At 35.6% G+C, this 26177-nt stretch overlaps 3 protein-coding genes across 4 annotated transcripts; 1 reads left to right on the forward strand and 2 right to left on the reverse strand.

Moving 5' to 3' along the window:
- Window positions 1-594: 594 nt before the first annotated feature.
- On the reverse strand, window positions 595-1272 carry LOC125222250 (photosystem II reaction center W protein, chloroplastic). Its single transcript, XM_048124764.1, has 2 exons — window positions 1131-1272; window positions 595-1026 (listed from the first exon to the last, which is right to left on the reverse strand). Exons 1-2 carry the CDS (start codon window positions 1270-1272, stop codon window positions 719-721), a joined length of 450 nt encoding a protein of 149 aa, XP_047980721.1. The 3' UTR covers window positions 595-718.
- On the reverse strand, window positions 781-6415 carry LOC125222247 (probable galacturonosyltransferase 6). 2 transcript variants are annotated; one of them, XR_007176502.1, is made up of 11 exons: window positions 6021-6415; window positions 5890-5924; window positions 5379-5420; window positions 5129-5276; window positions 4970-5043; window positions 3997-4232; window positions 3056-3413; window positions 2345-2866; window positions 1676-2002; window positions 1131-1429; window positions 781-1026 (listed from the first exon to the last, which is right to left on the reverse strand). XR_007176502.1 is itself a non-coding variant. In XM_048124761.1 (9 exons), exons 1-9 carry the CDS (start codon window positions 6124-6126, stop codon window positions 1727-1729), a joined length of 1797 nt encoding a protein of 598 aa, XP_047980718.1. In that variant the 5' UTR covers window positions 6127-6415; the 3' UTR covers window positions 1480-1726. The 2 variants fall into 2 exon arrangements, 1 of the variants encoding a protein (XP_047980718.1); XM_048124761.1 differs by lacking the exons at window positions 781-1026; window positions 1131-1429 and having other exon boundaries at window positions 1480-2002.
- Window positions 6416-14724: 8309 nt separating this feature from the next.
- Window positions 14725-17182, forward strand: LOC125220795 (protein FAR1-RELATED SEQUENCE 5-like). Its single transcript, XM_048122932.1, has 5 exons — window positions 14725-14787; window positions 15044-15088; window positions 15350-15710; window positions 16230-17095; window positions 17175-17182. The coding sequence occupies exons 1-5, from the start codon at window positions 14763-14765 to the stop codon at window positions 17180-17182; spliced, it is 1305 nt and encodes a 434-aa protein (XP_047978889.1). The 5' UTR covers window positions 14725-14762.
- The last annotated feature ends 8995 nt before the right edge of the window (window positions 17183-26177 follow it).

A 26177-nucleotide genomic window follows, 5' to 3' on the forward strand; every position in this document is an offset into this window, starting at 1 on the left:
TCCTCAAATTCTAAGAAGTTCTCTGCCCCTACGTAGCAGGAATTGAAGATGGCTTGTGTACCTTTTTTGGAAAGCAATCAGCAGGAATGCACAAAATCATGAAGGAAATTACGTTCTCTCTTGATACTGCGTGATTTCCTTTGTGATCTTGTACAATCCTTCCAACACCTTTTTGGGAACTATCGATCACAGATTTTTCATTTGCAAGGATAATCTGGAAACTAGCTAGCAGATTTTTTGGGTTGCAAACTTTCAAGCAGTTTTCATACTTTTATTGTGATCTATGGAAAATCTATGTTGGCCTTCCAAATCAACAGAAACCCTATGTTTATTATATCTTGTGATCAATATGGGATATACACATAAAAAGTTGTGTTCCAAGACTTCCCGCTGAATTAGACGTTTGAGAATAATTGTTTCTTTTAGTGTCTTCACATCAAGTATCAGCCATCGTTATTTGCTTCCATATATTTGCAATCTCGTAAAAATTTCTTTAATTTTCTCTCTTCGAACAAAATCTTGTTTAAATTGGATGTTCCATATATGTATTGCCGGTTCACACATAATAATGATGATCAAGCACTATTAAAATAATTGCAGGAAAAGCAAAGGTAGTATTATGGTACGTCTAATCAGAAACATTCTCGAAATTGAGAAAATTACAGACAGAAGATGAAGATGTTTTACATGAAGAAGGATATCATATATAAGCAGAGGTTCAAAGAGATAAGCCTGATTCCTCATCCTCTTCAAGAGAGGAAGCATAGATGAAGTAGAGAGCCCAAATCAAACCAAACACACCCAACAAGATCCACCCAAGGAGGTTGTTGCTCAACCCGAATGGCAGCCCTGTTCCCTCTGTGCTCATTCTGTCATCCACCAGTGCCATCGCTGCCGGGCTTGACATCGCCGCCGCCACCGCTGCAGCCATCATCGAACCACCCATCCCCAACTTGCTGTCACTCCCCTCTGGCTTCCCCTCCACGGAGCATCTCACTCTCCCCATCTTTGAGATTGATGGCAGACCTGAAATGGTCAACTACTTCATCATACATGTATATATGATAGAATCTTTGATCATTTATAAGCATATCCTACTTTGAAAGATTCCAAGTTTGAGGGTATCTTACCGAGCACGGTCGCGGGGCGGGCGGGCGAGGCCTTCTGCACGAGGGCGGCGCGTGCGACCAACGAGGTAGAGGTGCAGGCAGTGATGGTGGCCATTTTAGGAGATACCAGTTCTTGACTCTGTGTGTATGTGTGTATGGGCATGCAAGTGTATGTATCTAATGTTCCTCTCTATATCAAAGGAGAACAATCAACCACACGCCACGGATTGGGCATCTAGCTTCTAATCTATTATAAACCAACCACCTTCCTCCACGTGGCACATCATCCACTCCCAGCCACTAAGGAGTGTGGTCTCCATCTACGCCCAATAACAAAAATCAACAAATTTAATAAAAATCAGAAGAGAAGTAAAAAATAAATAAGTCTAACAAGGTCTCATGTAATATACTAGAGTATACAGAGTTGTATATACAGAATCTGCATCTAAGCATTCCGGCCCGTTATTGGTAGAATAGGCCCGACATCTATAATCTTGAGGCCGGGTCAAAAAAAAGGAATAAAAATTATATTGAGAGAGGGTAAAGATGAGTGAGTTGAGATTTACACAGTAAAAAAATGTTGAAAAATGACAAAGAATGCTATGTTTTGAATCCAACTAGGCGTGGAGATTGCATTGTTGTAGATACGGATGCTCAAACTTGACATGTTTATTCCACAAGTGCTTGTACTTGTCTATCCCGATATCCAACCACGGTTTCATGATTCCATCAAAATGTACAACGGCCGCCCGTTCAATGTCCTCTGTCCTCACACCTGCGTCGTATCCCAACCCGAGTACATGCCAACTCTTGTCTAATGGGAGAGTGTCTTTGTAGAAGGTGGCCCAACCTATGGGCAAGCTTCCCGCAAGCCATAATTGCCTTTGTTTCCCCTGCAAGCAGAATGGAACTCTTAATGTGCAACGAACTTGAAATTCAAAGTTAAATGTGAAAGGTAGTAAAAAGAATATTTTTGCAAGATGATATAAGGCTAATCCTTCTGTTTCATGTGCATTAAATTTTGAGACCAAATTACAACAAATTATTCTTCACTGAAGCAAATTTTGGGTAACTTCAATCGACCCAGGAAAACAACAAGAACAGTATCACTAAGTACCGATTAAAGATTATAAATCAAGAGGGAAATGAAAGTTAGATATGAAACTGATTCTGTCAAAAACAAAGTGCAGATGGTGTGCAGGGACATGAATAAATTTGGGTAAAAGTTTACTGACCAAACGGAGGTATTTGTGATATAGAACAGTTAGATTCCGCCGCCTCCATGCATTAAGATCAAATAGATTCATCCCAAAAGCCCACGTGCATGAGTTGGCCTTAAATTTTTTAGCCACCATTGGGTCTGTGAAATCAATTAGCATATCCATACGATGGAATGAGATCTCCCCTTCCTTACAAGTCTCGACCGCCCCATTTACTTTGCCTCTCATGTCGATGCTCCAAAGTCGTGTTAAATCCTTTTTCACTACCACATCATGATCAAGAAAGACAATCTTGTTCAGACGAGGAAAAATATCTGGTAAATAAAACCGGAGGTGGTTCAGCTCAGAAGTATATCGCTGATCAACTGAACCTTCCTTCCCCAAAGTTACATCATATTTGGTGGCTAGCCATTGAAAATTATCAATGCTCTCCACATTGACTGTAGCTTTTCCGGGAGGGTTCAATAAGAACCACATTGAAATTGCTGGCACGTTTAGTGAATCACTCACTATATGAAAAACTACTTTCTCCGGTTCCTGTCATGCAAAGAGAGGAATGTTTCATAAGTATCAGGCATTTCCATTATTGACTTCACCCAAAAACAATTACATCAGGTGTCCTACAAAAACATGACACGGTTCTCCTCAATTAGAATTATGATAGATGCCTTCATAAAGTTTGTCCATTTAAATCATTGGCATAGAGAAGAAACAAAAGCAACTTACCCTGGCAGTGGAGACAGTTGAGTTCACAACAACCGCACAAGCCAATACATTGTCAGAGAATAGGGCAAAGTGGTAAAGATATGGATCTTGTAATTTATGTTGGTAAGGAAGCTCTCTTTCCTCAGGCTTCAAGTTAAAATACTCAGCGGTCAACCTCATAGAGAGGCAGTGAAAGCCTTTTGGTATGGTTCTTGCACCAAGCCCTCTTAGGAAAGCTTCTTGTTTACTATGAGACCGAACCTGCTCTTCCGCACTATAAGTCATAGCACGTAGTTTCTTTATCATGGCAGTACAATCAGGGTACAGACGACTTGCTTTTGACAGGGTAGATTCCATTGCTTTCATCTTCTGCAGAGAACTAACAAAGCAGTGGATTATATATTTATGCAATACCAGTAAATTTCATGAAAAAGCATTGTGATTTCGCAACATTTTTCTTAGCCATCTATCTAAAATATGTGTATTATCAAATCTGCATGATTTAACTCGCTAGGAAAGGCTGAAACAATGTTAAATTGCCCAATCACGGCATGATTTTAACCTGCAACTAAAAACATTTTCTAAAAGGTAGATAGGTATGATCACCAACAGTAATCTGTAACATAGTTCAAAGAAAATCACTGAAACCATTGGACTACTGATTTAACATCCCTAAACAAAATTTTATACAAAAAATTGACTCCAACATGACAGTTCACAAAATTCCTCTTCATAGTAAACATAAGTTGTTCATCACGGGACTTACTAAAACATGCCATTTCTTTCAGGTAATGGAAGACATTAAAAAGGCGCAAAAGCCTTAAACAGAATAGCATACAAAAATGCTAAACCACAATCCCCAGAAAGGTAATTTAATCTAGGGCACATCGAACGAAGTTGATATATATAGTTTTTAAGTGATAGTATAATGTTAAGGTTAGGAGTTGTAGAAAATGCCATACCTCCTAGATACTCTAGAATCTTTGGTGGACTGACTTACAGCTCGTTCAAGCTCTCTCATTCGAAGCTTCAACTCTTTGACAAAATGAGAACTGCTATTTGTTGGTGTGAAGTTTAAGTAAGCTCTGGCCCTAATCACCTGGTCTTTCATCTCTTTTACCGTCTCATCTACCATCCGTGTCCCCTGTCTGGTGCGTGCAACCGAGTTATCATGTCCCTTGCCTATATGTGACACTTCCTGTGTGAACCAAAAGTACATGATGAAAGAAACAGGAAAAGCAGCTTTGCTATCATCCTCAAAACTGTAGACAACAGTTATTATGCACTTTCAAATGTGATCTCGTACATAGAGAACCATTAAGATGCAAGTTTTCAAAGGTCATATGTACTTTTAACTCTATATCATTGTTATGACCATACAAGAGACAGAAAGAAGAAAATGAGAAGAATAACAGCACAATAGTACATTGTAACATGGAAGTATCCAAATAGTTAACAGAAGAATAAGCAAAAAATACAACAGATCTTTTCTACATATATTTCAGGTAGTTTTACATCCAACCACACTTCCCAAGCACTTTCTCCATAAAATCACATGACCTTCTGTTCAACTAATCAAACTTTGGACATGAATATATGATATTGTGTGGGAGACCTAATGTGAGTCTGACTCTCATGAATCGTTCTCAACATCTACTGACCCTATAAAAACTTCTGGGAAGATTTTTCAAGAGATAATCTAGCATACACACATTGGCTCCAGCCGCATATTTTCTTCGTAAGTCAAATACATCACTAAGTACTGACTCCAAACTTCAAACAACAGATTGTTGTTTATAATTCCAGTGAAGTTTACCAAGCTCCACATAACGCTCAATCAGAGCTAGTGGACTTGCATACATAGCAGTAACTACAGCATGTAACTTAAATATGCATTCAATTTTAGTAAAATATTCTACTAGCACAATAACACACCTTTACATCAGACACCAGCAATTCTTCTTCCAGCTCTTTTTTCTGGCTACCTCCATCTCTGTCATGTCTGGTAGCTGAACTTGAATTGAGAGACAAAAGTGAGCACCAACTTTATTTCAATAAATAACCTTGAATCGAATGCGAACACAGCATACAAACCATTTTTTATCGGTAAGTGAGTACCATCTGTAGCAAATCTAACTTCGCCAAATCTTGTATCATCATCAGAACTAACATTAATCGACGAATTAGAGTGATCATCTTTGTACACCAGCAGCGTTGGTTCTTTCAAACCTCGAACGCCTTCCTAACCACAAAATCATGGGACATGCAGGAGCATCAGAATAAAATATAACATAATATAACATCTCTGCCAAAGACAAAATCAGTATGTCAATTGTCAAACTACCTGCTCAATTGCACTAAGTGAATGAGCCTCCGTCCTATGTTTCTGTACAACAAAAATCCCATATGTAACTGTTCTAACTTCAATGGCAACAAATACACTCCTAATGTGAAAATTGAAATCCTAAAACAAATAACAGGAATTTAAAGGCATTTGATAAATCCGGCTGATAGTGGCAGGAAGCCAAAAAATAAGACCAGGAAAGTACATCACGAGATGTGATGCTTCTTTTGGTCACGGAGTGAGATGTGTAGCCTCCGCCAACAGTGTTTGTCACGGGATGAAGAAATTACCAATATAAGACAAGATAAACTCCAAGCACAAACAACCAATTAGCAAACAGATAATCAAACAAAACACACAAACGGCGATACTCCATTGCCCAAGCCAATCAACTACCAGAAGAACTGAAGCCAGATAGAGTAGCAAAGGAAGCATCCCCTCACATCACATCAATCAAACAGATAACCATAAAATCAGTAATGTAAGTAAGAGGTGAGGATGAGATTCATACAATGAATGATAAATCTTCAATAAATTCTTCAGATACTGCACCAAACAAAACGAAGAAAGCTGATGAATCAGATTCCACTAAAAAACAATCACTCTAGCTATGTAAAACAAAGTAAACACACGCTCGCTCACCATCGGCATGTTTGAGGCGATGCGACAGTAGAAAAATAGGAGCGAGAACAGAGAAAGAGAGGAAGCAGAGGATCAGAATCCTCGAGTATCTCCGCAATGGCTTCATCAAATAGCCTCCACACCATCGAGTCAATCGACGATCCTCGGCATCGGCGGAACCAAAAAAAACGGTTAAAAAAATTGGAAAATCCAAAATCCGGTTTCCGAAATCTCGAAAGTGAAGAGGATTTAGGGAGCTAGGGTTTTTGGCTGTGTGGTGAAGGAGGAGGAGAAGAAGAAGTGGAAGATCTCGAGGGAGTCATGTTCATGTCATGTGCAGCGAGGATTTAAAATAAAATTGGAAAATGGAAAAGGAAATTAGGAGGCGAGGACGGCGGGGAAGGGAGGTGGTGGCACGTTCATATCAGGAATTTATTAATGGAATAATATGTATATTTATTTATTTATATAAATACAGATATAAGTATACCTTTGTAGAGATGTGAAATGAAATGCGGGAATAACGAGGTAATCATGTAGTTGGGATTGGCGGTGCTGTCATGTGGGGTAAGGTAATTCTTGTTTTTTTTTTTACTGTTTTGGTGAGTATTTATTTTGGACGGTCATTTTAATAAATTAAAATGAAATCAATGTACTTACGTATTTTTTGATGGATGCAAGTAAATTTAAAGTTTAGCATCTTCAGATATTTGAGTTTGTATTTTGGCGAGAGCAGGAGAGGGGGATAAGTATAATAATTAAATAATAATAATAATTGGGTTTTATTTCATAACGAATATACCTAATATTAACCAGTTAGGTTAATAATGTTTGAAAATCAAATTTAGATAATTATAACAATCAAATTTATACCATATATAAAAGGGGAATTTTGGAAATATTCACAAGATTGCCATTATAAAATGTTTGTAATATTGATAAAAAAAAATTTATTTTATCAGTAATATGTTGATACTTCACGGAATCATGGGAACAGTTCTGGATTAGTAGAGTGGTGGATGTCATAGATGGAACTACTTCTGGTCCAGTCAAACTTGAGGTCATTCCCATAAACCTATAATTGAAATGCTATGTGCATAACAGGTTTTGCTTTAGAAAAATCCGGTAGAAATTCCTTTTTTTTCTCTGAGTGTGGGCTTTCAGCTTTAAAATTATATTTTCTATTGAAATAGCGGTTTAATTATTGAGATTAGGGATTTAATAGGATGCATGTTTTCAAGGTAGTTTGAATTGTGGTAAATTGAACATATGTTATCAGAATGGAGGGGCTGCCTGATATGGGTATGTATCACCGTTATCTTGTTTCCTTGAATGCCAACAACCTCCGGTTTGTGGCCTAATACAAAGAAATGGTTTTTCCAGTCGAAAGCAATGGCAGATTTTGGCGATGGAGAATATAAGCAGATGCTATGTGTGAATGCAGCAGCAATAGAGAAGAACATCACCCTGAAACCAGGAGAGGAGTGGACGGGTAGAGTCGAGCTTGCAGCTGTGCCTTCAAGCTTCTGCTGCGACGAACTTGAACCTCAACTCGACTACTTTTGATGTTCGACTTGTGATCGGTCGTTTACTCAATTTTGTTTCAAGTGAATTATGTTGTAGTGTTGAGGTTTTTGAGCCGTCGGGGTCGTGTACTTCGTTCCTGAGTATAACCCGTGATTAATTGATCTCATGATTTGCAGGTAATGGTAATGCAGCAAAGAGAGAAATCATGGTTTGCATCTTCCCTTAGATCAAGAGTGCAGTATGTTGGGGCCTCTCCCTGCCTGCGGTTGCAAGTGTCACCTGGAGTGATGCTGTTGAGTTCTTTAATCAATTTTTGAAGGGATTGATTGATAGATAGATAAAAGTGTATAGGCTAATCAATTGTTAAATAAGATGTATTGGAACTTGGCGATATGCCAAGGCCTTTGATAATTTCTATCTTTCAAGTTAAAGTACTGGATTAAGTATCTTATCAACTATGTAAAGTAAATGGACCATTTATAAATTATGTATAGTGCATAAGAAGTGTGCAATCTTTTATCTTTTATGAGTTTTTCATTGCCTCTCTCCGGCCTTGGGAATCCCTACGAAAATTAAAGAATGGTATGGCATATTTTTTTATGCTCATAAATCATGTGGAATATTTACATTTTTCTATTCCATATGATCATAGCAAGCTTATGGAAGACTGCTTCCAAAGGTTTTTATTCTGATTTGTAAGTCAGGTGCTCTCGATTTGGACGTGATAGAAGACTACAACCAGTTTGGAACTATTACGTATTGGGAAATCAGCTTAGTTCTCCTTTTATGCTGTAGTGATTTATGGTTTTTCAATGGCATAATGGTGGATAGGTAGCATGAAAGTGAGAGACTCAAACTTGGTATTGATTCCCTGTCAATTTTCTTCTACATCTACTACATGTTTGCTTGTTATAAATTGATAAACAGTGATGCTGTTGAAACTATCAAATGAGTACAACCGGTGTATGTCATAGTTAAGAAGATGAAGTGGGGCTGCTTTAGACTAATGTGGTGACAAACGAGATTTTACCAATGCATTATGTTGGAGAGTGAAAATTGTCTTTAGTTTAAAATGATGAGATTGATTTTAATTTTAAAGTTAACGTTGTGTATAAAGAAGTTTTAAAAATAATGAGTAATTATCCATTGTGTTTAATTCTTTACTGTGATATATTTTTATCTTCCTGTTTAAACATTATAGTATGTGATTTATTTCAAATTTATTATGCTTCAATATTGATTTGTATAGATTTTTTTTCTCATATAACTAAAATTGTTAATCATATTGTTTATTGTTAATATTAATTCTAATTTTATATAATTAATTTAAAATTGAATACTAGTGCGTTAAAAGTATATTAATCTGTGCATAGCACATGCGTGATACTAGTTTAAATAACAATCAAAATAAATTATATCAAATAATAGTATAATTCTAATGATGTCTTCAATGGGCGGAGTGCGGACACACATGTGACCAAGGAGAAATAAGTATAATAATTTTGTTGGTATTTTGTATAAAATAAAATGCAAAAATCTTTATCAAAATAAAAAAATATAAAAAAATTATTATCTTATACAAAATTAGAATATATAGCTCCTACTATAATAATTTTTTACGTCGGCAGCTTCAATATATTTATACTAATGTCAACTTTAATAGAAAACAGTAAGAATTGATGATATATGGCCATCAATTCTATTTTATTAGGGTACATAAAAAAAAGTTTGTGAAAAAATAGTAACATAATCAAACAAAGAAATCCTAAAATGGAATGTCAATGTTCATGGACCACTAGAATTTGCCGCTAATAAAGAACTTGCAGCATGATTATAATGGAATTTGTACGCTGGGGAGTGATCAATTGCTAACTCATCATTTAATTGTTAACCGTAACTAATTTAAAGCCATAGGATTTTAGAAAACGTGTGGTCTACAATTTGCCACGTGTAATTTTCATTTTTATTAATAAAATAAAAAAAAGATAAAAAAAAACTCCAAATTAGGGTTTTGGATGAAAATGTCAACATAGTGTTTCGAAAATATCACCACAATGCTTTGAGAATATCAACACAATGCTTTAAAAATGTTAACCTATTGCTTATATTGACATTCTACATGTATTATATTGACATATTTTATATAGTATGTTACATTTTTTTTATACGAAAAAAATTAAAAAATATTAATTTTTTTTTCAAATTTTGACGTCGGAACATATGCATGTAGGATATCGTTGGAATCCTTATGAAATTATCTTTAATTTGATATATGTTATATGAATTTAAAGTTTTGGGATTTCTTTTAAAAGTTAGTTATAACTAAACATGTAGTTAATTGACATTAATACCCCTATTGATATTTTTAGGAATTAATTCTATGGCCTTATTGATGTTTTTCGTTGATCGTATTGACATTTAGCTATTGATGATCTAAGCCCTTAATTTAAATATCTAATAACTATTATTTAGTTGTAGTTAACAATTAAGTTATGAGTTAGCAATATGACACTCCCCACTTAACTATAGTATAAAACATGTATGTGGGTATTGAATGATCAATAATTTATTTTCTTAAGTCTCACATCAATATGAATAGGTAGGTTACTAATTATATCCACGTGTCCAATTCTAATTTAAGATGTACTTAGATTGGTTGGTTTTAGAGTGTCTCCAACGGCGGACGTTGTGGTAGGACGTTACCGACGTCCAACCGGACGTCCGCCGTAGTGGGTGGGAAGGGCGCCCACGCCTGTCCCGAGTGCCCGTTGGATGGCCTCGCCCCTCGCATCGACGTCCGACCGGACGTCCGCCACTGTAGCGAAGGTCGGACGTCCGCAATTTTTAATTTTTTTTTAAAACTCTATAAATAGGGCTCCCCCAACTTCATTTCATTCACACCACTTGTGTTGACAAGTTTCTCTCTCTAACCTCTTTTTTCAAGTATATCTATAATGACGAGTAGTCGTGCGGGTGGTAGTGGCGGAGGCGCTAGTGATAGTGATGGTGATAGTGATGATGAATTGGATCTCGCTGTGCAAGAGGCGATTGATCGATTGCTCCGGCAGAGGCAGCAGCGGCAGGGGCGGCGGCGGTACCTCGGCCGATCCATCGCCGACGGCATGTACCCCGGGACCACATTGCTGCACATATTCGGTTGTATGAGGACTACTTTGCTTCGCAGCCGCGTTTTGGGGTTGCCTTATTCCGGCGACGTTTTAGGATGCATCGTCATCTGTTTATGCATATCGTGGGTGCTTTAGAGAGAAGATACGAGTTTTTAAGGATCAGGGAGGATGCGGTTGGCAAACCCGGACACACGACAATACAGAAGTGCATTGCCGCAATCAGGCAACTAGCGTACGGAGGCCCGGCCGACATATTCGACGAGTACCTCCACATTGGGGAGTCTCCAGCCGTCGAGTGTTTGCTGAATTTTTGCGCGGGCGTTAGATCGATATTCGGGGATCAGTATCTTCGGCGTCCGAGCCCCGAAGACTGCCAGCGGCTGATAAATATGCACGGGTCGGTGCACGGGTTCCTTAGGATGTTGGGCAGCATCGAATGTATGCATTGGGAGTGGAGGAACCGCCCCGTCGCCTAGAAGGAGATACACACTTCCGGCCTCAAAGCCAAGCATCCCACGATGATCCTTGAAACGGTAGCTGACTACCGGCTGTGGATATGGCATGCTTATTTTGGAGTCGCCGGGTCGAACAACGACCTCAACGTCCTCCAGTCGTCGCCCCTGTTCAACGATCAGTGCAATGGCGTTGGTCCCGCCATTAGTTTCGTCGCCAACGACAACCAGCACAACATTGGATACTATTTGGCGGATGTGATATACCCAAACTGACCCGTCTTTGTGAAGATGATCAAGCATGTGATCGGACCAAAGAAGTCCTACTTTGTGAGCCGGTGTGGTTGTTTTTTTTCTATCTACTATGTAATTTTTTTTTTTTACGAATGATGTATGTTTTTTTTAATGAAATATTCGCATTTCCCCGTTCGTATTCGTGTCGAATTTTAATTCCATAAATTTTAATTTTAAATTGTGAATTAATTTTATTGCGGGAAGGGCTAGTGGAAGTCCTAGTGGGAAGTCTGAAGTCCTAGTGCAGTGGGAAGGGCTAGTGATGTGGCAGTAAAATGAGAAGGGCTAGTGCTGATGTGGCAGACAATTTTTTTGGAAATGGCTAGTGGAGGTCCTAGTGGGAACAATCTTAAAAAGCAAGTTATGTTTTGTGTACAACCTGCATTTAATTTACTGCCACTATGCAGTATGCACACTCTTACAACAAAACACATATGTTTATACATATAATGCACATTTTATACGCATTTTTATGCAGAGTTCCGTAGCTTAAAAATAAAAAACGATTTCAATTTAGCTTATAAAATTAAATTTTAATTATTTTTTGGTTTTTTCACGCAACTTAAAGATTTGTTAGATGATTGATGAACTTTTAATCCTATGAGGGTCAAATATTAATCAATTCTGGCTCACATATAGTAGTATATAAATTGATTTCAGTTAATCTAATGCAAATTCTGTGAAATATATTGATCGATTTATCTCGAATTTTAGGTGATCGCATCAACTTTGAAAAGCTCAGAACGCAATATCCAATTGGATAGTAAAATTTGATGTGATCACTAATTGTCAAACAAACTTAAATTGATTTTCAAAACCATGATCTGATTTAAATCAGTGATACGTATATAAAAAAGTACAGTGGGAAAAAACAAAATTTACATTTTACAGTGACAATCATATATTATCCTCATTCACGTGACACGTGGCGGTCACGAGAGGCAACACATTATGTCGACCGGCAACCGCTTACCACAGAATAAAGCAAACTGAACTCTCAACACTGCCACCGGAACTCAAGGCACGTGACATGTTGGGTTTAGTCACACGTTGTACACTTGTACTACTAAATTTGTTACTCCCTCCATCCCGGAGTATTAGACTCACTTCTTTTGGGCACATGATTTAAGGAATTGATATTTAAATAGTTAAAGTGGAGAGAGTAAAGTATGAAAAAGGGAAAAAGCAGGGGAGAGAAGAGAGAAAAAAGTAGGTGGAGAATAAAATAAGATAGATGCTTTTTGCTAAAAAAAGGAAATGAGTCTAATATGTTGGGACATCCCAAAAAGGAAAGTTGGTCTAATACCTTGGGACGGAGGGAGTATTTAAATAAAGTGAACTACAAAAATAGTCCCTGTACTATGTGTTTATCTCAACAATGAACATTGGACTTTAAAAATATCCCCAGACAATCCTGGACTAAGCGTTTATCTCGAAAATAGTCTTTTTTCACTGTTTCGTGACGAAAATACCCTTTTTGGGGGTTTTGGGGGATTTGGGCAATTTGGTCTTTTTACATTTTAAATTTGATATTATTTCAGTGATATACTAAATCTGATATTAGTTTGAAATTATCATTCTTCTTTCCTTTTGTCATCTTTCACTTTGTTTCTTTATTTCAATATTAGATTTAATTTTATAAAATTAAATTTTAATTTTTGATTTTTAAATATCAATAATTTTTTTAATTATTAAAATTACTATTAAATAACAAATTAATAGTTTTAATCAATATTTGATAGTGTAATATTTAATCAATAAGGTACGACGACGCCTTAGTTTTAATCAATATTTAATAGTTTTAATCATAAATAGATCATATAACAAGATTTATTCCGAAATAAATATGTATCTTATGTGATATAAATCTTGTTATATGATATATAAATATAGGGGTGCGTTAGGCTCCTTTACATCCCTATATTTATTTTGGAATAAATCGTGTTATATGATATATATAGGGGTGGGTTAGGCTCCTTTGCACCCTAAGTGTCCTATTTCCTTCTTAATCTCAGCCCTTGGATCCTTGAATTGGATGATTGTGATCAATGCATTATTAGTCTATAATGTTGCATTATTAGCCGCTGTGCATTATTAGAATGAAAATGTGCATTATTAGTCTATAATGTTGCATTGTTAGTATATATATATATATATAGAGTCCCATTATCCACAAACCCACTCTTAAAGACCGAACCACCGAACCATACCAAATTAGGGCTTTTAGATTTAGTTTTTTATGGATGAGATTCACAAATTTATAAATTGTTTTCTCCTTCATCACCAGTCTATTTTAATTCATCCGAAGGTACATAAGTCATACTAACACGTTACGAAGATTTAACTTCATTCCAGAAGGTTTTTACTTCATTCTAATAGGATTATTACTTCATTCTAGTACGTGAATGCAGTTTCGCCGTCGCGTGCCGTTCTTTCTCTACAATATCTATCACCACCGCTACGGCGCTGATAATAATAAATTATTTGAATGAAGTATGTGTAGAAGCATTTGAAGTCCTACTGAAATGAAGTAAAAACCTTATCCAATGAAGTAATAACGTTTCTGAATGAAGTAATAAACTCACTTGAATAAATTGCATTTTTTAATGAGAATAAAGTAAAAACTCATGTCAATGAATTCGAATGAAGCATATGTTGAATAATTTCAAAACCTAGTTGAAGCAAGTAAAAACATGTTGTAGTTTCAATGTATTACGTACGGAATGAAGTAATAAACCTATAGAATGAAATAAAATTGGCTTGTAATGAAGAGCGAAAAAAATTTACACAGCAGCATATCTCATAAAAAAACTAGATCTAATGGCCCAGATTTGGTCTCTAGTTCGGTCTTTAAGAAGAGTTTGACATTGATTACAACTCTATATATATATATATATATATGTATATATATATATATATAGATGTGATCATATCATAACCCCCAAATCACATAATAACTCTATAATCAAATCTGGACCACACATATTTGATAATCTTGTGGTTGAGATTCAAACTTAGATTTACTTCATAAAAAAGGCGCAGAGGGGTAAAAATGTAATTTCCTCATTTAATTTCTGAATTTTACTCCAAACGCGCGATTCACGCTTTCATTCTGTTTGAACTCAATTCTCTCATCTTCATCTTCATCTTCACAATTAACAGATCGATTCTCTCATCTTCATCTTCCATATTTCTCGCCTATTTTATTTCAACATCTCCAGATTTTCTTCGATTTGTTCATTATTCCGTAGTCTCCAGATTTTGTTTCCATATTTGTCGCATAATTGTGATCGGGAAGATGTTTTCAATTTTGCTTTCTTATTCATTGATTACCTCTTCAATTGCTGTGAAAATTTGCTTCGATGGAATCTGTAGCAAATAACGAAGGTAACAATCATTATCTATTATTTAGCTTATTGATTGTGTTCATATTCATGTATTGAATTTGATTTTAAATTAATATTAGTTGTCGATTGGTTTATGTTTCTGATGTACTGAAATTCTTATTTGATTATATTATGTATTGTCGATTATGTGTTAAAATGATACTTTTGGCTTATAAATGTTAGGTTTACTGCATAACATGATAGTTTTGTCGGATAAAATGATACTATGATAAAATGATACTTTTACTGATTTGTAGGTATGTACATTCCTGTTTGTGATGATGCTTTGAAGCCAATGATTGGTATGAAATTCAATACATTAGTAGAAGCAGTTGGTTTCTATGAACATTATGCTCGTTCAGTTGGTTTTGGCATTCGTAAAATGGGTAACAAATCAGTTCAAGGTATTACTAAGTGGCAGTATTTGGCTTGCAGCAGACAAGGCTCTAAGAATTTTATACCTGGTCATGCATCCCAATCAACTGAAGTGTCTTTTAAGAAGCGTAGGTGTCGGTCATTTAGGTGTGAATGTCTTGCTAAGCTCAATTTGAGATATTTTTCAGATGGCAAGAGCAGAGGATATGAGGTTTATCAGTTTGTTGAGTATCATAATCACTTAATGGTTGCGGATGAGCATAGGCATTTTATGATGGCCAATCGCAATCTGGATCCTATCCATCGGAGGTTTATGGAGGATTGTGGCAGGTGTAATATTGGTCCCACTCTCACATTCAAACTTTTGAAGGAGATAATGGGTGGACCTGAAAATGTTGGATGTGATATTATTGATATTAGAAATGGTTATCGTGATATTATGTCCAATATTGATGGTTCAGATGCTCAAATGATTTTTGATTATATGCGTTCTCAAAAGAAATCATCTGATGCCTTCTATTATGAAATTGAGATAGGATCTCATGGAAAGTTAACTAGACTCTTCTGGGCTGATGCTATTTCAAGATAAAATTATCATATGTTTGGAGATGTTATTTCATTTGACTCAACATACAACACTAACAGGTATATTACTTTTGTTGCTAATAGACATAAAATTATACTTTTTGTTGATTAAATTACTTTTATGTTATAAAATGATACTTCTGAATTATATAATGACAAAATGATACTTGCAGCAGATAAAATGATACTTTTGGCTGATAAAATGATAGTCATAGCTGATAAAATGATACTTTTGGCTGATAAAATGATAGTCATAGCTAATAAAATGATACTTTTCAGACGTGTCATAGCTGATAAAATGATAGTCATAGGTGATAAAATGATACTTTTGGCTGATAAAATGATAGTCATAGCTGATAAAATGATATTTCTGAATTATATAATGACAAAATGATACTTCTCACTAATAAAATGATACTTTTGGCTGATAAAATGATAGTCATAGCTGATAAATATAATTCATTTTTATGTTATATTCTGAAGGTATTGCATGATTTTTGCTCCATTCACTGGAAAAGATAACCATTCTAGACCAGTTACATTTGGAGCTGGCTTGTTATCAAGTGAAGGTAGAGAATCCTATTCTTGGTTGTTTGGTTGTTTTGTTCGATGCATGGGGGTAGCACCCAAATTGATTATCACTGATCAAGATTGGGGGATCAAACTTGCTGTTCAACAAGTACTTTTACAAACAAGGCACCGATGGTGTATGTGGCATATCATGGTTAAGGTGTCAGATAAGTTGCCCAAATCTTTACTTGGTAATGAAGATTTCAAAAAAGAGTTGAATGCATGTGTTTGGTCTGATTTGTTAGAGCCTAATGAGTTTGATATAATATGGAATGATATAATGGAACGGTATGGATTAGAAGACGTGCACTGGTTTGGATCAATGTTTGAAGATAGAGAATTCTGGGTTCCTGCTTATTTTCGAGATTTTCCCATGGGGTCGCTTCTTAGGACTACATCGATGTCTGAATCGGAGAATAGCTTTTTTAAAAACTACACAAAGCCACGTGCAAATCTTGTACAGTTCATCAATTTCTTTAATTATGTTGTGGGAGATCAAAGGAATGCCAATTCACGATTGAACTACTTGGATTACTCAACTATTCCTGATTTGTCAACCCAATTGCCTATTGAGAAGCATGCATCTACAATCTACACTGATTCTATTTTCAAACATGTACAACAGGAAATAAGTACGGTATGTGAGATTGTTTCTATAACTGTTGAGGATAACATCAAGATGCATCAGGTCAAGGACCAATATGGTAGAACATGGGATGTTAAGTATGATTGTAAGCAAGACACATTCGACTGTAGTTGCAAGAAGTTTTCCAGAATTGGTTTGTTATGTTGTCATATATTTTGTTTGTTGAAGAATAAGTCTGCTAATCTCATTCCTGAGAAATATTTTGGTCGAAGGTGGTTGAAGAGCTCTTTACTAAAGGCAGCCCATGGTCTACCATCTGAGGAACAACAACCATTTGAACGTGTGCTCCATTTTTAACCTTATTTGTAAAAATTCTATTTTTCAGTCAGAGAAATGATAGTATTTATTGTAATAATGTTATCTTTTATCTTGCAGATTTGGATGAAAAGCAGGAAGTTAAGAAAAAGTTGTTCTCCAACTTTTATCGATTAGTCCAAAAGTCTGAGGAAAGTATGGATCATTTGTCTTTGTTAAGTGCTGGTCTTGATGATTTGGAACAACATATATTTGGAAATTGTGCAGCACCTTCAGTCATTGAAAAGAAGAAGATGGTTGAGGATTTTTATGGAATGGCAGTACCTGATGTAATTGATGTACATCCTCCAGACGTTGTTAGTACCAAAGGATCAGCTTAGTGGCAGAGTAGCAAAGAGGGAGAGTGCAATAAGGAAAGCAAATAAGCCTCTACGACGGTGTGGTAAATGTCATGAGATGGGTCGTCATGATTCAAGAAATTATGGTAGAGTCAATGAGAAGACAGATTGAAGCCATTTGATATAGTTTAGGTATTTTTGGTGTATAAAATGACATTTTTGTTTAATAAAATGATACTTTGGGCTTATAAAATGACATTTTGGCTGATAACATGATTCTTTTGTTTATAAACTGATAAAATGATACTTTAACCTGAAAAAATGATACTCGCAGCAAATAAAATGACAGTAACATTATAAAATGATGTATAAGCTGGAAAAAATAACATATAAGTTGATAAAATGATAATATCAACCGATAAAATGATATTTTAACCTGACAAAATGATATATAATATGATAAAATGATACTTCTGACTGATAAAATTATAAAATGATACTCGCAGCAGATAAAATGATACTTTTAGCTGATAAAATGATAGTCATAGCTGATAAAATGATAGTCATAGTTGATAAAATGATACTTTTGGCTGATAAAATGTAATTTCCTCATTTAATTTCTGAATTATATAATGACAAAATGATAATCTTGGGTGATTATATTCGAAACCACTATTACAAAACGCTATTCTCAAGTCAAACAAGCTAGTATTCAGTGGGGGGTATAAATTCTCTTATCATCTTTTCAACATCAATTTCTCCTTTTTTGCTGTCATTCTCAAATTTCTTCTGGATCATTGTAAATGTGTCAAAACCCTTCTTGTTAGTATCTCCAATAAGCAATGCTTCAGTATATCTGGCACGGAGTTTTATGAAAGACTCTGTTCCCTTCTTCGTTAAATCCGAATTCCAGTTACGAACAGCACGACCCATGTAAGTCTCCAAATGGCGCATCACATAAATTCCACAGTCAACTTTATTTGTATCGTTCTGCCATGGCATATTCATGTATCTGGTTTTTGACAGTTTGACAATTCTCCCCATTGATGGATTGACTCCATTTCCAAGATAAGTTCGGAAGAAATTTCTCTATTCAAATAACATAAAACATACATGAGGTTGATTAAAAATGATATTATGTTCCGTACTCAATTATATTCAATGCATTTTAGCTAATATATATTGAATGCATTTAATTAAACATACCAGAGTACTTGGTGCATCTTCATATTTCTTCTCAAGTAAATCTTCACTAACCAGAGAATTGTCAATCACATCCATCATTTGCATTTTGAGATTGAAGCAGATGATATAATAATGTTCGTACGCCCAGATCGGAAAGAATATCTAATTTTCAAAACATTATATACAAATGTCATTTTCAAAAATATAGTGTGACGCCCCGGAATTTCGTTCCCTTCTTTCGAGATAAATCGGATTTAGTAGCTTAATTAATTCCTTTCTAGAAGCTGTGTAATCGTAGTCGTGGTTGTAATTTCGAATTTGGAGTAATGCAAGTATTTTTCGTTGGATGAAATAAAGTGCAAAGAAATTTTGTGTCAAGGATAAAAGTAAAACTATGCTTTTATTAGATAGATAATTGAGGAACAAGGCACACAAGATTGTCAAGAATTTATTCACATAGTGCTTACATAAGTGAAAGTGACAATACACTCTTCTCTAGAGACTCTAAATTACATGAAAATGGAAAGTATGACTATGGTTTCCAAACCAACATTTGGATCTTTCCAAGAAGAGGATCATGAGGATCTTGAGGAAGATCATCTCTTCCTCTCTCTCGACTTCTACACCACCTTGATAGCCAAGTTACACCAAAGAAACCTACAAAAAGAATAGCCACCAAAGAGGTTAGAAAAATTCCAAGAAAAGAGCAAGGATTTCGGCGTTCACCAATAAGGTATAAGTGATGATCAAGACATCACATTGCTGCCATGGAATCGAAAAAAATATGCCCAAGAACCGAGACATCCCCAATTCTCCACATAGAGCAATAGAGACAATAGTAGACAAGGGATGAAGTCATCATCTAGGCCTAAAAGGGAGTAAGCAAGATCCCTCCTTACACCAAGAACAAGGCTGAAAATACAGCCAAGGATGTCATCCAAAAATTGCATCAATTTGGCATGAAAAGCATAGTCACAAAGCTCAAAAGAGAGCCAGCTAGTAGCTCAAGAATAGCAGCCCCATATCGATTTAGGAGCCGCCAAGAACAGTTCCAAAAGCCAAGAACCATGGCTACATAAAGGAAAGCCCCTACCTTCTCTTCCTCCACAAAAATTCGAAACCAACAAGGAGTGGAAGAGGAGCAAGGAGGGCAGCCAACAAGCAAGAGGAACCACCAAGTGAGGTAAGTACCTCAACACCAACAACCAAACTTGCATCATGTAGAGTTACCAACACTTAGCCAAGAATTTAGATCAATAGTGTTGCACAATAGCTTGAGCAAGTCATGAGAACTTAGATTCATAGGAGAACATCAAGGCAGTAGCTAAAGCAGTCATGAACCAACAACATGTATCGCAAGAACAACAACAAATCACCAATTCCATAAGCTATCAAGAATTAATCTATGAAAACAACAAATGCCCCATCAAGTTTCCCATCAAGCACTCACTGCCATAACTCAAAGGAATGAGTAAAGGGGAAAGGGAAGGGTGACTTAGCTTAGACGGGGAGGCGGACCGGCGAGGAAGCAAGCGCCGGCGCAGCGAGGGAGGATCGACCGGCGGCGTCACTCGCCACGGCTGACGGCGGGGGTGATGCTAGGTTCGGGTTCCACGCTTGGCGGAGGACGAAAGGCGATGCCTTTCCCCATCGATCGGCGACCCTGCCGCGGGAGGCGACGCGGGCAGCGCCTCTGCACGCCGGAGCTGCGCGGCGTGGCGACGGCGACGACGGCGGTGCCGGCGTTTGGCATGAACCGCCGGAGAAGCCGAATTTGAAACCAGAGCACCACTACTCCCCCGCTCCTCGAAAATTTGGGGGAAAGTCAAGGGATGGCGGATCGTTGAGGATTGAGATGTGAACCGGTGAGGAGGCGCGCCGGCGACGCAGGGGACGGCGACTTCGCCGAGAATCGGGCGAGAGGGAGGAAGCCGCCGCTGTCGGTTCTCCATTTTCGATTTCAAGGAATGGCGATGGGAGAAGATTATTTTGGGTTCCCATTTCTATCTTGTTGGGCCACTTGAGTTGATTGGGCCGAGATAGGTAAATTAAGGAGTTGGGCCAAGTTAAGCAATTGAGGAGTTGGGCCAGTAAGAAGAGGCTTTAATTTAATTAAGTTGGGCTCTAGTATTTAAGTAAGTGAATGCAGTGGGCTTTGAGCCAAGAAATTAATTATGAAGAGTTGGAATTTATTTAAGGATTTGAGGTGGAGCAAGAAATTAATTCCCAAATAATTACTAAGTTTTCGGAGGTGGAAAATATTTGGGTTGGAGCTCACAAGTCGAGAAATAAATGTCTAAATAAATTATTTAAACTTCGAGAAAGGAAAGTATTAAGGTGGGAGACGCGAAAGCCGACCGGCGTCGCCCCGCGACGCCATGGGCGGCCTTAAGAAAAACCCGAAGAGAAGGATTTTTTGAAGAGACTTTCCAAGAATTCCTATTCTTGTAAATAAGTGCCCGAATATTTAAGTTAGAGAAAATAGAATTTCTCCAAGGTTAGTAAAGAGAATAAATAAACTCTGCAGAGTAGTAAAGCCGAGGCAGGATTAAGAAAAATCCTATAGGCCGAGACTGAGATATAGGTGCTATCCAATAGGATGCATGCATTCTTTCTAAAGAGAATTAATTCAAGTATTGATTAGCGTGCTACGCTATTTATTTTCAAGGGATAAATTGCTCGAGGGCGAGTGAGGCCAAAGCGAGTAATTGAGTTGAGACATAAACATATCAGGTGGGCTTTCTTTTAATATCCAACACTATAGTGTGGATATAAAGCAAATACTTTTGAAGTTATGAAAAATCATTTTCTCAAAATGAAGCAGTGATTATTTCAAAGTTGTTGTCATGCCATAAAATGTTTATTTTGAGGCCTATCTGCTAGGGGCTAGATGCCTGTGGGTTTTGGCGATGCCAGCCCGAGTTTAACGAATTCGGTTCCCAATAGGACCGCAAATCCTGTTCGGAATAATGTGCACGAGAGCCGTGAGCCATCAGCTGTTGGCCGGCGATGTGTCCGCTGAAGGTGGCCACCTTCACGGTACACGATTTTCAGATAAGGCGAGGATCCAAAAGAACTTAGACTGCAGTCGGACTTTTAAGATCACAAGAGAATTTAGTATGCTCGGGCCTTTTAAGAAAAACCCCTGTGCGATACTGTGGATGGATGACAACTATATATTGTATGTTTTGTTTTCGGCATGTGTCCACTGAGTACTCCTGTACTCAGCCCTGCATGTATTTATAAATGTGCAGGTTGAACGTCAAGAGGATGGAGAAATGATCGGAGTCGATGCTACTAAACAATCAAGTGGATCTTTTCACGATTCGTGTCTTCATACACGAAGTCGTCTAGTATGGACTTATTCCGCTGCTCTTTTGTGAGGTGAGACATCTTAGAATCTCACCTTCGAACTCTGATTTATTGATGTAATGATTATTCTAGTTCTAAAACCATGTAAGGGTACATTTGGCTTCTATCCTATGATATGATCGACTTGGCCTTCGGGCATATTCACAAGTTCTTTCCCCGTTTCTTTAATCCCCCCATTAGTCGCGATTTACCCGCTTTTGCTATCCTTAGCAAAGTGCGGTCGTGACATATAGGTATGTTGTTCTGTAAGGGATGTGATCATATCATAACCCATATTTATGGTGATAACCTAATAACCCTCATTTTATGGACGAAAAGTATCATTTTATAGAACAGAATATCATTTTATGGATGAAAAATATCATTTTATTCCCCCGAAACTATCATTTTATCATGCAAAAGTATCATTTTTCAAATAAAACAGAACCACAAAAAAACATCATCAAACCTATATCATTTTAACCATATAAATAATCATTTTATGTACTTAAACTATCATTTTTAAAAGTTACCTCATTTTCTTCATTCTGAACTTCTTTCTTTGAAACTTTTTCCTTTTCTTTTTGTTGTATTCGACATTCTATAACATGCTGCACACCTTCCTCTCTCAATCCCATTGCATTTCGTTGTATCACGATTATCTTAAAGCTATTGAGATTCCTGAGTTTATCCGACGCTGCTTCAAGGACATCAACAATCTTCAACATTGAGGCTTTAACATTCTTGGCAGCTTCCTTCCATTCATTTATGAAATTCTCCCATTCACTGGTTGTCCCCACTTCATCATGATCATTTGTCTTCAAAACTTCTACATTTTGAGATTCATCATCTTCGTCATTTTCATCATTTTCTTCATGTGACTGCTTTTTATATCGTTCATACTTATGACCCAGACCAAAAGCTGAATTATCCATTTCTGCTCTTTGCTTTCTTTCAACAGGTTCGATCCATCCTTTAACTGATTGGATAACATCTTGCACCATTTTTTTTTATAGACAATTATGTCCATGTAACAAGCTACATTAAACAAAACTAATTATTAGTTTTTCTGTAAATAGATTCATAGACAATGCAAAACAAATATATTCTTACCACTACAAAGATAATTGGCCCGGTAAATATCTTTGTTGTGTTGGTTTTCCTCCTCTTTTGTGTTTCATGAAATCTAGATATGACATAGTTACACCAGTTGTATTGTTTGATCTTCTCAACATCAGCTATGTAATCTAAAATTTTTGGCGTGATATTTCCATCAGCAGGAGTTTTAATCAAGGCATACTCCATGAGAACCATAAAAGTCCATTTAAACAACTCACCACCTTCTTTGTCTCTCCATCTGCTCTACAACATACTTTGGCACCATTTTTCTTAAACCTTTAAAAATCTAGCAATTTCTTTTTTGATGTGGATTTTTTTAAAATTTTGGGTTTTTATTGATAGGTAAAGACCCAATCGGGAAAAGTTATGTAAATTTTTCTTAATCACCCAAAACGGTGATTCCCATTTTTCAATTTGATGAATTTTTATGGTTAAAGTTGTAGATCGGATAATACCCTGCTCTTGGGAAACTTCTTATATTGAATTTTGGGAGGCCAAAAACCCGATCCCCGAATTTAACTCTTCTTTGATTTTTGTTTAGAGATTGAAGCTTCAACAAAAGAATCAATATTCCTTCTTCCCCCTTAATTCTTGTCTTAAGGGAAGGTTATCTTGAACAACTTTTTTTGCCCCTTCTTTGAAGTTGTCTTACCATGGGTTGCATCATCATTCTTTTTTTTTTTCTTATTTTTTATATGTTCTACTTAACCCGCTAATGTTCTATGTTTTTCATCATCAACATCACGAATGTTCTTTCCTAATAAACAAAAGATTTGATTTGTTAAAACTTTTTAATGTAATTATAAAAATAAAATTTTCTTTTATAATCGAAACTATCTTTTATAATGCGAAACTATCTTTTTAAATTTAATGAGTTAAAAAAGCGAGGGGCTAACTTTTAAATTTAAGTAGAAAAAAAACCTATTCAAAAGTATCATTTTATCTTTTTTAAGGAAACTATCTTTTATCCCCCAAAGTTTTCTTTTTATCGGCAAAAAAAATTTCTACTTTTAAAACAAATCATAAAACACTAGCCCACACCACAAAAACAAAAACAAAAAACCAACAACACCCAAACACAAATAAAAAAGTATCTTTTTACCCCTAAATTCTTTTAAAATTATGAAATTCTTTTATCGGGGGAATTATCTTTTTCTTGGGGTTTATTTTTTTAAATTTAATGAGTTCAAAAAAAAGGGCTAACGTCATTGGGTAGAAAAAAACCCTTTATTCAAAATTTTCTTTTATCTTTTTAAAACTATCTTTTTGAAAAAGTATCTTTTATTTTAAAAAACTATCATTTTATCCCCCAAAGTATCATTTTTAACAAACCCAAATTTTCTTTAACGGATCACCCAAACACGCAACCAACCCCAAAACACATAAACAAAGCAAAACACCCCAAAAAACCGGTAGCACACCAAACCCAAAAAGTAAATCTAAATATATAGATTGTTCTCAATATTGTTATGCATTTAGCGATATTGTATAAATATAAGAAATATCTACACTAAAAAACTTCTGAGAATCTAAAAAAAAATTGAGAAAAATTTGGGAAAATGATAAATCGGGGCAAAAAACAAAAGTGAAATAAAAAAAAACTTCATCCAACCTTTTTTGATGATGTTGGCGTTTTCCCGACATATTCAGAATCAGATGATTTTTTCCCTTTGATTGAAGGCTTTGAAATGCGATTCGGAAAGGGGGTTTATTGTGAGAGGGAAATCAACCGGGGTTTTAGTGTGAAAGAAATTTAATGGAGTGTTTGAGTCAAGTTTCCTTCCTTTAAAAATTTAAAAACGAAATGAAAATTTCCCCCTTTAAAATATCCCAAAATGATAGTTTTATTTGATAAAATGATAGTTTTTTAGATTAAAACTGGAATTTTATTTTAAAAATGTGTGGTGGAGATTTAGGTATAAGGGGTTTTCACACAAATTGGGGTTATCATTATAATGCACCCCCTATATATATCTATATATATATATATCTTTTATATATAATTTTGATTAAAACTAATTGTCAAGTACCTTATTGATTAAATATTAGAAAATTTAAAAATGGATTAAAACTATTAATTTGTTATTTAATAGTAATTTTAATAATTAAAAAATTTTTTGATATTTAAAAATTGAAATTTAAAATTTAATTTTATAAAATTAAATCTAATATTGAAATAAAAAAAAAGTGAAGGATGACAAAGGAAAAAAGAATGATAATTTTGAAATAATATCGATTTAAAATGTAAAAAGGTAAATTCCCAAACCCAAAAACCCAAAAAGGGTATTTTTTTCAAAAAAAAAAGTGAAAAATGACCATTTTGAGATAAAATTAGTCCGGGGTTGCATGGGGATATTTTAAAGTTAAGGGTTCATTTTCGAGATAAAGGGATGGGCCAAAGAATTATTTTTGTAGTTCACTCATTTAAATATTGTGATAAATAGCTTTTTTTGAAATTGTTTTAATACTAATTTAATAAATAGAATGAAAAAGTAATTTTTTGAATATTGGGCACACATAAAGATAGTATAGAAAAAAAAAATAGGAGACATATGATAAAATAAGATATAGATACAGTATGTTTTTTTACATTAAAAAAAAAATAGCACTTATAGTAGGATGGTCAAAAATATACGACTTTCTTAACTAAATGAAATATATTCAAAAGGATTTTAGGATTGGATGAGTGACGAATGCATGTAACTAGCATTTATTTGTCTGGTTTTTTAAATTGTAAATAAAGCAATTAGTTTGACTATATTAATTAGCTCCTCGATCATAAAATTTCTACCTAAATATGCATGTGCTTATTTAGTTAGCAATGTTTAATTAGTGATAATTACATTGGGGAAATCACAATAGGTTAGGGGCTTAAAGGGGGGATCTCCTTTTTTCCCTTTTAAATTTAAAATTTAAAATCTCATGTGCTCCCGATTCATGTACTCTTATTGATATTCCTTATCCATT

The sequence above is a fragment of the Salvia hispanica genome, chromosome 4, assembly GCF_023119035.1.
Source record: "Salvia hispanica cultivar TCC Black 2014 chromosome 4, UniMelb_Shisp_WGS_1.0, whole genome shotgun sequence".
Taxonomy (NCBI): domain Eukaryota; kingdom Viridiplantae; phylum Streptophyta; class Magnoliopsida; order Lamiales; family Lamiaceae; genus Salvia; species Salvia hispanica.

Bases quoted from the DNA above. Each gene is read 5' to 3' on its own strand.
- LOC125222250 (XM_048124764.1), bottom strand. From the start codon at position 1,272: ATGCCCATACACACATACACACAGAGTCAAGAACTGGTATCTCCTAAA. The intron at 1,027-1,130 runs GTAAGATACCCT...TGACCATTTCAG, and splicing joins CCGCCCCGCGACCGTGCTCG to GTCTGCCATCAATCTCAAAG.
- LOC125220795 (XM_048122932.1), top strand. From the start codon at position 14,763: ATGGAATCTGTAGCAAATAACGAAG. The intron at 15,089-15,349 runs GTATGAAATTCA...GATATTTTTCAG, and splicing joins TGCTTTGAAGCCAATGATTG to ATGGCAAGAGCAGAGGATAT. The intron at 15,711-16,229 runs GTTAACTAGACT...TATATTCTGAAG, and splicing joins GAGATAGGATCTCATGGAAA to GTATTGCATGATTTTTGCTC.
- LOC125222247 (XM_048124761.1), bottom strand. From the start codon at position 6,126: ATGAAGCCATTGCGGAGATACTCGAGGATTCTGATCCTCTGCTTCCTC. The intron at 5,277-5,378 runs GTAGTTTGACAA...TTTTGTGGTTAG, and splicing joins CACTTAGTGCAATTGAGCAG to GAAGGCGTTCGAGGTTTGAA. The intron at 3,414-3,996 runs GTATGGCATTTT...CTGCTTTGTTAG, and splicing joins GATTCTAGAGTATCTAGGAG to TTCTCTGCAGAAGATGAAAG.